We start from the raw sequence: 13,096 nt of genomic DNA on the forward strand, positions 1-13,096 counted from the left end.
TTAATCTATTAAAATGAGTAAAACTCAGTGAATTTATAAGAATTTAAAAAAAAAGATTTAAATTGTTTACACAAATCTCTTGAAAATGCCTTAGAATCTTTTAAAACACCCTAAAATATTTCAATCTTTGAAATCGCTTCAAACTATTAAAATAAATAAAAATTATCTAGGAATCTTTTAAATTTTTTTTAAATATTTCAAATTCTTTGATATCATTTAAAATCCCTTGAAACATTTTAAACCCCTTAAAAACGCCTTGAAAACTTTTACAATACAATTCAAAACCTTTGAAATCCGATTAAAATACTGAAATCAATTAGAAATTTGTTTGTAATCTTTTTAAAAAAAACTTAAAATATTTCAAATCTTTTGATCATTTTATCAATTCATCCTGAAGATCAATTAAATAAAAACTTTTAAAAATTAAAAAATCCCATGAATTCAGCAGAATTCAATTTAATTAAAAAAATCAAAAGAATTCCGAAAAATTAAAAAGAAATGCAGGCTATATTATTAAGAATGCAAGAAAAGTAACTTCAAATAATTTGTAATTTCAGATCCCTTAAAATAATTAAAATCCTCGCAAATGGTATAAAACATCTTAAAATCTAACAGGTTCTGTAAAATTCTTTTAATGAAATTAATAAAAAATTCTTTGATATCTTTTAAAATTACATGAAATATGTCAAATTAAAAGCTCTTAAAAATGCCTTAGAAGTTTTAAAAATACCCTACAATCTTAAAATCTCTTCAACTTATTATATTTGATAAAAGTTACATTGTGGACTGCAAATAGGGCGCCATAGGGAATGAATCTTGAAAATAGGGTATTTTAGGAATCTTAACTGTGACGCCTGTTTTATATTTTAGAAGCTCCTAAGATTAGAAAAGCCCTAAAGCCAGCAAGATTGATAAATTCTGAAAAGTCGGGATTTCGGAAAGCTTCCAAATTTTAAACGATTCAAAGTTTGTAATCGTTCATTATTAGCGTTCCAAAGGCGGAATTCTAAAATTTTGAAACATCCAACATTTTTTAAGCTTGAGATTTCTGAATTTAAAAATTGTAAAACGATTTTAAATATCCAATCTAAATCCTGAAATTTGGAAACACATATTTTGGGAGCTTGACATTTTCAGAACGGATTTAAATTGTCAATTTTTAGAAAATCCAAATATGAAAAAAAGTGTCTGAAATCCTATGTTTGATAGCTTTCCGAAATTGCAAGAGGCCTAAATGGCCAAGTTTGCGAGATTCTTTTCAACAAATTAAAAAATTAAAAACTACAATGTGTAATGCTTAAATAATATCAAAGAAACATGTTGGAATGCTTCGAATGTTCTTAAATAGAAATCATCGAAAATTTAAAATTCCTAAAATAAAACTCGGAAGAAATGAACTCACGCTCTTGAGGAAGAACAACAACATTGCTCGGTTCCGAAAAAGGTCCTTCACCCACGTCATTTTCAGCACTGACCCGAAATTGATAAGCTGCGGCAGCTTTTAGATTACTCAGCAAAACCCACTTAGTCTGAGCGGAAATATTGTTCAGCTCTCGAACCCAGTTTGGAGAAAGATCTGGAATTGGTCCCAATTCAGGAACTTCGCACCTCTGGACACTGTATCTTTTAATTTGACTATTGCCATCGAAGCCAGGAACCCAGGTGACGTTGATCGTTCTGAGAGAAATTTGCTCAGCCCTTCGAGCAACTACATTGATTGGAGCGAAAGGTAATTCGATCACACTTAAACGAGCAGTTCGAGTTTCGTTTCCTCCTGGAGAGACAACGGAACAAGTGTACTCGCCCACGTCTGAAGCTCGCACTGCACCAATTTCTAGGGTTCCATCCTCTCGCATTTTTACTCGTTGGCTCGATTTTGTGTTGATTACTCTGCAATTCAAAAATTCATTTATAATTTTCATCAAAATATTTTAAAACTGAATGCATTCAAAATTGTTGGATTGCCCGAGAAGTTAAAATTGTAACAAATTTAGGACGTTCCTAAACTGGAAATTTACATAAAACTTAAAATTGCTTGGCCTATTTAAAAAATGTGCAAGTTATAAGGCATACCAAAATTCAACAAAACAGCATTGTAAAAGAATTCCATAAAATTATACTGATAATTTTGTATTATATGGAGATATTTTAACTGACTAAGAGATTTTTTACTTAAATTCTAAGCTTTAACTCTAAAAGTGCTATTTTTTTACCACTGGATGCAAATTATTATAAACATTTTTTATTACATTTCCCGTATCACAGTTGGTACACAGTTGCTGCCCCATTACAGAAAAATAAAAGACTTTTAGGGGAAGTGACAAATATCATTAATAAGAATAATCACATAAAATCATTAATTAATTCTAATAAAATTAATCAATTTTCTCTAAACACGATGACTTTAATTTTGTAGTGTTTTTAAATCCTAGAAATTTCTCCTTTGAATTACTTAAAAATAAATAAGCTTCAAAATTCACGGAGATCCACACCTTAATTATGTATTATGTATTTTCAAATGAAGGATATAACGATAAATTTGAGCTATAAATCTATTTTGCTATTAATTCTTTTATTTTAAATTTTTTAATTTAAATCATCGTCAAAAGTTGTGGAAAAACGCGCCTCGAGCGACAAAAAAATCCCTCTATATTTTCAGAGAATGACATTTTGCAAACAAACATTTTTTTTTTATCGATTCAGCAACTCAATAGCTGGGAATAATTTTTTTTTCTTCAATGCAGCGCTGACGAATCTCGAAAGATTTTTTTTTTAAATTAATAATTCACTTTTTGGGAGCATTTCTTAACTTTCTTGGAAAGTCGTCGAAATGACTTTAAATAATCATTTTTGAATTTAGTTAACTGCATATTTTTTAAAGATATATATGTCTATTTTGAAATAGCTTAAGATTAAATCTAAGAAATTTGCCATTATTTTGTTATTACAAAAATAATGTTGTACTTATTAAAACGTTTTTAACTTGTGAATTTCATTTAGTTTTTCTTTTAAATTTTGATTCTATAAGACTGATGAAAAAAAAATTATCGTAACAAAATAATGATTCAATATTAAACGTTTAAAAATGTTGAACTAATAAGGTTTGCAATTTAAAACAAAATTTGTGAATCTCGAACGATTCACACAATTACACATTGATTTTTTTCAAACGCTAATAATTTAAAATTTATAAAGTTCAATGAGAAATTATGAAATTTTTAACAGTTTCAATTATAAAACCGTTTAATTACAACTTTCAAATTAAAATGGCCATTTTGGAAGATTTGAATTCGAAAAGATAAAAACCTCATACAATCCAATCCCTAAGATGTAAATAAAGAATAATTGAACTTAATATGTTGAATAAATTCTTACATATTAGCCGTTGGGGTGATTTTCCGGTATATATTTTGGTGTACATATTTTTTAAAGGCAAATAGAGAAAATAGTAACATTAGCGGACAATATGAGAAAATAGTGGCATTAGTGATCTTTTTTTTTTTCAAAAGCATTCCAAATTTTTACTTCAGATGATAATTACTTACTGAGAATTGTGGAACCAAGCAACATCGAATTTGACACTTGGGTCGTTGGAAATCTTACACTGAAGTTCGGCCGTGTATCCAAGAGTCACAGTAATATCGGCTGGTGGTTGAATAATTCGAGTCCGTACTACGAAAAGAAAAGAAACACATATTTTATTTAGAGAAATAATTAAAATAAAGAGAAACACCAAGAAAACTGAAGTTGCAAAAATTACCAAGTACTGATAAATAGGCAGATCCGTTTACAGATCCGGCTTCATTGGCTCGAATGCAAGTATATTTTCCGACGTCATTGGATTTCACGGCAGCAATGAGTAGATCTCCATTATCTAAAAGTTGAACTCGTCCTGCAATTTCGACTGGGAAAGAATCTAGAAAATACGCGAATAAAATGTTAAATATATATATAATGACAAAATATATTTTTTTTCAATTAACTCTCACCATTATAAATCCAAGTAATATTAGGAACTGGCGCTGCGATCGCCCGGCAGGTAATCGTCGCGTCCTTTCCGTCCAGAACAGTTGCATTTTGAGGTCCTAATTCCATGACAGGAATCGAAGCTATAAAACGAAGAAACAAAATCGAAAATAAATCATTCTCGTCCTCTTGAACATGCAAATAAATTTCATGCACGAATAATCAAATTTAGGTTCAATATTACAACAATAATGATATTCGAATTTCATCATTCAGTATTCAATCAACAATCATACACAATAAACAAATAAAATGTAATTTTTAGAAGTGCAAACAACAAATTAGAAAAAGGCAAAAATTAAAAAGAGATTGCAATCTAATAATCTAGATAATAAAACTAATGAATGATAATCATAAAAAAATCAGCAAGCATATTTTACTGGCTGTGTAAAACAGTGATGATTAATATATTAGCATTTTGCATAATAAACTGTGTGAATATTTATTACTTAGAAGCGTTCAATTTTTAAAATGTCCTAAAATTGGAATTTGGAAAGCTTTTAAAACTTTAATATTTTGAAGTTTCATTATAGTCTAGTCAAATTTAATGTTCCCTTATCTAATAAATCCGTTACAATCAGGTGAATTCTAATTAAACATCCAAAATCCGATTGAAATACCGAACAAAATTATCCAAAAATTTGTATACAGATCCATGCAATCGAAAAATTTAAAATAAAATGGAAACACTGAAAATTACATAAAAATCTGGTAAACGTCCATGAAAAATTCCGCAAATTCTAATGCAACAATATCTAGAAATTTATGAAATCCTGTGAATTTCCATGAATTTGTATTGAAAAAAACCCAACAAATTCAAAAGAAACATCAAAACTTGGAAAAAATCCGGCCAAGACCAATTTAAAGAAATAAAATTCCGTGAAATCATTCCATCAAAATCCAAGAATATTTAGTAAATCTAATAAAATTTCGAGAAATCCCATGAAAAACTTAGATTTACTTTAACCCATGAACATTCATACAGAACACTACGTGAAATCATGTAATCTAATGAATTCCACCAACATGCTGATATGATTTGCATCCATTTTTTGTTGAATTTTGTATAATCTTATATAAGAATTTGGTGAATTTTAATCAATTATCTGAAATTCTATTACATCGCTTTTTACAATTCCACGAAATTTCGTGAGTTTCGATGATTTAAAATTTATTTTTTAAAAAAATCGCGAATTTCAGTCCAATCGCACGAATTTGTATACATTGAATAAAATTATATGAAATTTCCTTAGTTGAACTAAATTCTATGAAATCACAAAATTTAAAAGAAATTCTTCGAAATTCTACTAAACATGACATTGTGACATCCATGACATTACCTAAAGTTGATAAAATTCAGTAAAATCCCATGCAAAAGTGGAATGAAAGAGTGTAGTTCTGAAATGAACCTATCAAAATCCAATGAAATATTCTGTAATACCATTAAATCTGAATGAAAGAATCCCAAATGAAACCCATAAAATTACTGGAATGCCAGAAAAAATGGGATGAACCTGCATGGACTTCCAATGAAATCCCCTAATAATAAAGAATTTTTAAAAATCCTTAAGATTCCATACACTCAATCTTAAGAAATTGGTCGAATCCTGAAGTACAATTTCATAGATTTAGAATTAAACAAACATGCAAAATGCATAAAAATATTCGAAATTTTAAGGAATCTGGCAGAGCCCAATAACAGGCTTCAGAATCACGTAAAATCACATCAATTCTTATGTAAAAAACCCTTAAGACAAATTAAATTCCATGAATTTCAATAAAAACCAATAAAATCAGAAGAAATGCAATATTTACTATATGCCATAAAATCTCTTAACATTCAGTGAAATTCTGTGATTTTTTAATAAAATCATCATCATAATTATAATGAAATCTTGCGAAATTCTTCAGAATTATATGAAGTAAAAAAAATCATCAGAAGCGTTCAAATTAAATTCTAATAAAAACAAGCGAAATCCGAACAAATTCCTGAAAATTTCCATGAAAAACATTCCGCAAAAATCTCACAAACGTACATAAGAGTGAATTTTAATGAATTTCCTTGGAATTAGATGAAATCTAAGCATTACCATAAAATAAGCCCTTTCAAATTCATTAGAATTTGAATTAAAAAAATCAAAGAATTTGTTTGGAACTCCGTGAAATGTGGTAAAATCACGAGGCTTTCATTGAAAAAACTCTCCAAGAAATGGAAAAAGAAACTTTGCACAATTTAAAAGCATTCTAATTTAAAACTTTCAATTTCAAAAGTTCACCAAATTTTAAAAGTGCTTTCAATCTTAGAATTCAGGACACTTCAAAATTTAAAAGCGTCTCAAGATTTGAAATGTTAAAAAAATTAAGAGTGCATCATATTTATAATATGGAATTACATTTCTGAAAGCGCCCTGAATTCTGCTCGTTTCTAAATTCGAAACTATCAAGCATTTCGAGTTTGTAAGCTCCCTTTTAGAGTCGTCTTTTGGAAGCGAATCAAATTCAAGACGTTTAAAAATGTTTTAAACTGCAAGTTCAAATATTTCGAGGAGTGGTCGAAACTCGAAACGTTTACAATATGAAAAACATCAAAAATTGATAATATTCATCCTCAAAAAATGCAATCTACAAAGAAATATTGATATAAAATATAATATACCAAACAATCGTGCTTTCAATAGATCTACTAGCTAAATATCTAAAATAAAGGTGACAAAATAATAAAATGGATCTAAAATAAAATAAAACAGAACGGAAGCAATGTGAATTGGCAGTCTTCAAGCAATTCGCAGTGTCTATTGTCTAAAAAACGAGGAATGGATCAAGTGGATGACATAAAATAAAATAGGAATAAACAGAACAAAAATGGAACTAGAAACGTTCCAAGGGTGACACACCCTATTCTAGGCTATTTTGTGATTCTAATGTGCCTAAATTGGCGAATGCAATTCTTACTGTCTGGATATTGAGAAAACATAAAGCGGCGATCAGACTGGCGAACTCTGACTACATTATAGCCAGCCGCCCATCGGCCCACTCTGTTCCTCTTTGCGATTTCTGTTTCTGCTCTTGGGCTTTCTGTCCCCATAGAAAAATAAGGATCAAATCGAGGTGTAATGTCGAGAGATTGTATCGCTGATACGGAAACCGTGTCAGTGATATGAGAGCATTTCTTTTATTTTATATGTACTTACTTTTGGCGCGGATCCATGTGTAGCTGGAAGCCTCCCCAGCTTCGTTGGAAGCGAGACACTGAAACATTCCGGAATCTTCCATTGTTAGTTTCTTGATTGTTAGAGAACCGTCTTCTTCTAAGTGGTACCTGCAAATTGAGTAAATTGCAAATTAATTAAGGTTGAAATGAATAAATGAAGTTCCTGAATTAAAATCACATTCTGAAAACTTCTAAGAACAAGCAATGCCAAGTAACTTGATGAAATTATAAAAAAAAATTCCGTGAATTCTGGCATAATTGAGATTTAATTCTAACAAGTCAAATGAAAATTAAAAAATTCATATTACATTCCAGTAGATGTAAATATAATTATAGTAATTCGCATTGAATGTAATTAATTTCAATCAAAATTAACAATTCAAAAGTTCTACTTAAACACACATGTATTGCCTATATGGATTTGTTGGGCTTAATAATTTGTCGAATAAAAAATAATACTTCTAGCAATTTATATCGAATTTGAATTCTAGTAGACTTAGATTTAATTTGCATCTATTTGAATGAATACAACTAAATTGTAACTAAAATTTAGTAAATGAAAATATAATTCTAACCATTTAAATAGAATACATGTACAGTAGATAATCAAAATAAAATTTGAGTGCAAATATTTAGGGGTCTCTGAAACCCATTTTGGCTTTATAATAGATCTATTGTTTTATTTTTTGTAAAATACATTACTCAGTTTTTTGGCAGGATTTTAAAATGTATATATTTAGCGATCTTACAAACTAATTTTTGAAAAATTTATATTTCTTGAATTAATGTCAATTTTCCATGCTGTCAAACTTGAAATATTTACATAGAAAATATTATTATTTTTCTTAACAGAGAAAAATATCATGAACCCAAGGTTAGAATTTTTGCAAATTAGCATCCTAAACTTCAAAAAAGCTTTAAATATAGGAATATATTTTAAAATACAGTTTTTTAACGCTCTAAACTATGAAAAATATTTACATTTATATTTGTAGTATTTTTATCCTTTTAATATTGATTTATTTTCATAAATTTGTCTCACCTCGTCCCAAGTAAATACTCGACAGATTCCGCATTTCGATACCAGCTAATTTTTGGCAAAGGAACTCCTTCGGCTTCGCAGGGTAAGGTGACCGTCGATCCATATTCGCTAAGAGTCTCTCGTTTCAGTTCATTGACGAACGAGGGTTTTTCTTCAAAGGATAAATTAGATTGCATATTCACCAAATTATTTACATTAGTTTTAAAATAAAAATATAACTAAATCACAAGTGAAGAAAAGAAAATTGCGAAAATAACTTACCATAAACTTCTATACTCGCGTTGGCAACAATTGTAGGAAATCCTCCACTTCTTAAATCCACATGACAAGCGTAAACTCCCGTGAAAGTTAAATTCGCGGATTTAAGGATCAAAGTTCGGTTCCATAAATCGTCGAATTGGTACGATATTCTAGTGTTTTCGATCGGAATGTCGTCTTTCGTCCATAAAGTTCTCAACTCGTGAAGGTACCTGAAAACAATTAAAAAAGTTAAATAAGTTTTAAAATAGAAGGGATTCTTGAATTTTTCTAAATAATTAAGTGAATAATAGAAGCTACCTAGAGTTGGCAATGCAGTGAAGATAAGTTCCCTGGTCTTTGATAATTTTTGTGTCTTGTGGCCTAACGATTATTGTTGGAGCAACTTCGGTATTTGGATCGCCAGTAACTTTGAGCTTGAAGAAGGGACTAATTTCTTCCTTTGCTACTTGAGTGTTAATAGCCTTCGCTCTGATCAAATATAAAATTAGAAATTAGTAAGAATTCCGTAGTAACAAATTTTAAAAAGTTATAAATTCTTTCCTATTAATATTAAGTTTAAAACGTATAGAACGTTATTCTACGTGAAAAATCGAGTAAAAAAAGTCTCAAGACCGGTTTAATTTGAATGAAATATTCGCGCGTCATCGGCGATTTAAGAGTGCACCAATGAGGCGCGAGAGTTATGATACGTGACATGTGCCTGCGCATGCAAGTCACTTCCTATTGGCGCGCTTTAGAATCTTTCATAGCTCTATCAAAAAATGTATTTGCTTTAAAAATTTCTTTAAAATCATAAAGTTCAGAAATAAGAACCTATAAGATCCTTCATCGTCCTCAGACGCGTTGAGAATGATCAACATCTGTTGAGCAGTTGCGTATTTTATAGTGTACGGTATCGTGCCATCGGAACTCGACCAACTGACTTCAGGAGCTGGATGGCTTTCGATTGGAGATAGTTCTAAAATTGCAGCATTTCCTGATTCTACTGTCACTGGAATCTCTGTCAAGTCTTCAAATATTCCCATATCTAGGAAAATTTTATTAAAATGAATATTTTTACAAATAAATCAAGAATGAATTAAAATCGTAAAAAGCGGTTCCAATTTGAACACAAGGATAAGGATTCTTACAGGCAACAGAAAAGGAAATCCGCTCGCTGAATATCGAGCCAACTTCGTTCGTTGCTACACAGTAATAAACTCCAGTGTCTTCTCTCTTCGTTATGTTAATTCGATAATATGGTTCAGAAGTGAGTTCATTCGTCAAAGGTTTTCCATCTTTGAACCACCTGTATCGAGGCTGCGGATGACCTATAAAAAATAGATTGTTTTAATACATTGAACGAGAAATATGACTTCTCACATTAATTTATAATTATCTTTCAAATGTAATTTGAAATTTTTTGTCGGAGATCATTCACATCAGACAGAAACCCCTTTTAGGCCAGACACGAACCCATATATCTCATCGGTGTTGGTAAGTATCGGTAACAGTAGATAACAGGAATCTAGAGCTTAAACTCTACAATAGGATAAAAAGAAAGAAATTTTTGTGAAATTAGTTAGTGTAGTTTACATTCAAAAGGACTATAAAATAAAAATAAAATATGAAATGATAATTGAAATAAATTAGAAATGAATTTCGGGAGAAAATATTTATTAATAGGAAGAAATCATGTTTATAAATCATTATGTGGGAGAATGAGACGCTTCTTGTTCAGGCAGAACTTTATGCACCCTTCACTGATCTAACGCTATTACTACAGGGTCACGATATCAAGTTACAGGGTTCGAAGCAGCATGTATGGGGCTTCACTGGCCAGCCTCATCCGCTTGCCATGTGATATTTCACGAGGACAATGAATATTCTGCAAGAGGCTCTACTTTCCATTTTATAGAAATACATATTTTTATCATTTTCTCCTGTATTTGTAGAATTTTATTAACTCAAACGCCAAAATCCAATATTCTGATAGTTAATTATTGAATAACTCGCGATAATAATCAAATTTTAAAAAAGGTGCCATTCAAAATTCACGTCACGCTATTTTGAAATATTTTTACACCCCCACCCCTTCTCCGTCCAGATTAGAGATCCTCTAGGGCAGCGATTCCCAAACTTTGTATGCACTTTCTGTGGAACGGCAGGGCCGCCACCCTCACATTTTTTCACGATACCCTGCCACCAAGGGGGGACACTTGATTGCTTCACTGCTTGATACACCACACTTCTCGCGAGAGAATTAGAACCGAGTGAGAAAAATTCAAATGTGTTAATATGTTAATAAATTAAATTTTAATTAGTTGAATCAATTTCCTAACATAATTTTAAGGAAATGAAAAGAAATTTGATGAAAATCGGTTCATATCTTCAATGCCAGTTGACAGTTCTTGTAATTTTGCATGTTCTTAACGATATGCTTAATTACTCGAAATTTTAATCGATTTTCATCAACTTTTTTTTCATTTTCTTAAAATTACGTCAGGAAACTGATTCAGATAATTAGAATTGAATTGAGACATATCTTTAGAATTTTAGTAATGGAAACAACCTTAAATCTCATGACAATGAAAGGGCCCTCATAGAGGGGGGGGGGGGCTGCCGAGAGGCTGGGCCCGGGCTGGCTTCCACCTCGGGGGCTGCTCGGCCCGGGGTGGCATCCCCCTGCTGACGGAAGCCTCATCGGCCGGCGGCTATTTTTTCGCTATTTGTGGGGAGCGGTAGGGCCGCCACCCTCAAATTTCTTTCATAATACTTAAAACCAAGGGGGGGCATTTGACAGCCTGTGATACGGACATGGGCTGGCTTGTCGCGCTCGACCTTCCTATTATAAGAAAATTAGAGCCGTTTAGGAAAAATGGAAAATTTAGTTAAATATTCATTAGCGAACTTTATTAGGCGGCGTTAGATTTTGTGGACTATGATGATAACATGAGAAAAAGATAGAAAAAAATCAGTTAATAACTTCAAAAGTTATTGCACTTTTGTCACACTGCAAAGTAGTCCAGTAATGTAATTTCTTGGACAAATTTAGTGAAAATATCAACCGATTTTTATGCATTTTTTTTTTCATATTTCTAAAATTATATCACGAAATTGATTCAGCTCATTTAAATTTAATTGTCATACCTTCATAACTTCCGTTATTGTAACAGGTCTCAATCTCAGAATAATGAAAGGCACTCATGCTAGGTCAAAAAAAATAGTCCCATGCTCACAGCGGGGACTCTGCCTTGGAGCCTACCGAGCTAGCCGACCCGGGATGGCATCCCCCTACGCCCGGGTAGCCACTCTACCCAGGGTGGCAGTTTGGGAATCGCTGCTCTAGAGTCTAGGGGCAGGGATCGTCAGCGAGGGTTCGGTCCCAACTACTTTTATATTCCAGGTGTCTCACCTTACCACCTATACGCCATCTCATTCAGAACGAAATATCCCGTCTCACTCACAGCTGAGTAGAAGCTTGTGGCGGTGGAAACGAGATTTGTGGCAAATGAGCATTTGCAGCTGAATTTTCCCTCGCTGGATGACCCTGCCTGCCTATCGACTCAATCGCCACATGTTCGAGCTCCACCACCACTTGCCTTTTCTCAGATCCAGAGGCTTGGAGGGTTGGTCGCTTTCGTGAAGTTTAATGAGTAGAAGTCGGTGTTGGTGTGATAGGCCTGCCTTTGAAGCTTAACAAATCAGCCAAAAACAAATTTTAGCGCAATAAAAAAATAGTCATATGAAAGCTAAAAGTGTTCTACGTAATAAGCTTGAAGACGTTTCTGTAAAAAAAATTGTTGTGCTTTGCAGACTGAAAAATGTAAAAAAAAAAGTAAGGATTTTCGGATACGTTTAGGAACCGTCAAGTTTAGAGCATTATTTCTTATACAAAGGCAGATGCGAAAAATTTGAAAAAATTCACAAGTATGAAGAAAACCGGTGTGAATTAATTGCAGTTGAGAAATTTGAGAAGTAATAGAAATTGTTGCTTAAAAGTATAAAAATGTACAACTATATTATCTTCAGTTCTAATAAAGATATTAAAGCGATTCAAACTGCAAAATATAACGGATAGGCCCTGTACTTATTTTCAATCACCCGAAAGGATGTAATAATCTTATTTTTTGTGAAAATCGCGATATTTTTAGAAATTTTTTGTTGTCGGAAAACAAGCGTCAGAAAGCAGGGAAGTGGACTTTTTTTACTGCCGACCGCTGCGCGCTGGTGCCTTTCTTCGACCCGTGGCCAGGTGCCACCCAAGGATTCAGAACCACACGGGTCGAAGAAAGGCACCAGCGGTCGGCAGTAAAAAAAGCCCCCCCCCCCCTGCTTGCTGACACTTGTTTTCCAACAAAAAAATTCTGAGAATATCGCGATTTTCATAATATAGTCGTCCATTTTTGTACTTTTAAGCAACAATTTTTATTATCTCTCAAATTTCTCAACTGCAATTGGTTCACAACAGTTTTCCTCATACTCAAGAATTTTTTCACATTTTTCGCATCGCCCTTTGTATAAGAAATAATGCTCTAAACTTGACTGTTCTTAAACGTAATCGAGAATCCTTACTT

The 13,096-nt window shown here is 32.0% G+C and overlaps 1 protein-coding gene across 4 annotated transcripts in view; it reads right to left on the reverse strand.

Moving 5' to 3' along the window:
* LOC117181271 (protein sidekick) overlaps positions 1 to 13,096 on the reverse strand; it is a 96,958-nt gene that overhangs the window by 30,686 nt on the left and 53,176 nt on the right. For 2 of the 4 annotated variants that reach the window (XM_033373854.1, XM_033373899.1), the window contains exons 3-13: positions 9,671 to 9,850; positions 9,354 to 9,567; positions 8,838 to 9,008; positions 8,541 to 8,749; positions 8,280 to 8,430; positions 7,218 to 7,345; positions 6,979 to 7,101; positions 3,990 to 4,109; positions 3,761 to 3,916; positions 3,546 to 3,672; positions 1,403 to 1,890 (exon numbers count right to left, since the gene is read on the reverse strand). In XM_033373854.1, coding sequence (XP_033229745.1) covers positions 1,403 to 1,890; positions 3,546 to 3,672; positions 3,761 to 3,916; positions 3,990 to 4,109; positions 6,979 to 7,101; positions 7,218 to 7,345; positions 8,280 to 8,430; positions 8,541 to 8,749; positions 8,838 to 9,008; positions 9,354 to 9,567; positions 9,671 to 9,850 — 2,067 coding nt within the window. The remainder of the gene's footprint in view (positions 1 to 1,402; positions 1,891 to 3,545; positions 3,673 to 3,760; positions 3,917 to 3,989; positions 4,110 to 6,978; positions 7,102 to 7,217; positions 7,346 to 8,279; positions 8,431 to 8,540; positions 8,750 to 8,837; positions 9,009 to 9,353; positions 9,568 to 9,670; positions 9,851 to 13,096) is intronic. The other 2 variants (XM_033374057.1, XM_033373976.1) reach the window with 1 other exon arrangement.

Source organism: Belonocnema kinseyi, chromosome 1, assembly GCF_010883055.1.
Source record: "Belonocnema kinseyi isolate 2016_QV_RU_SX_M_011 chromosome 1, B_treatae_v1, whole genome shotgun sequence".
In the NCBI taxonomy this organism is placed as follows: domain Eukaryota; kingdom Metazoa; phylum Arthropoda; class Insecta; order Hymenoptera; family Cynipidae; genus Belonocnema; species Belonocnema kinseyi.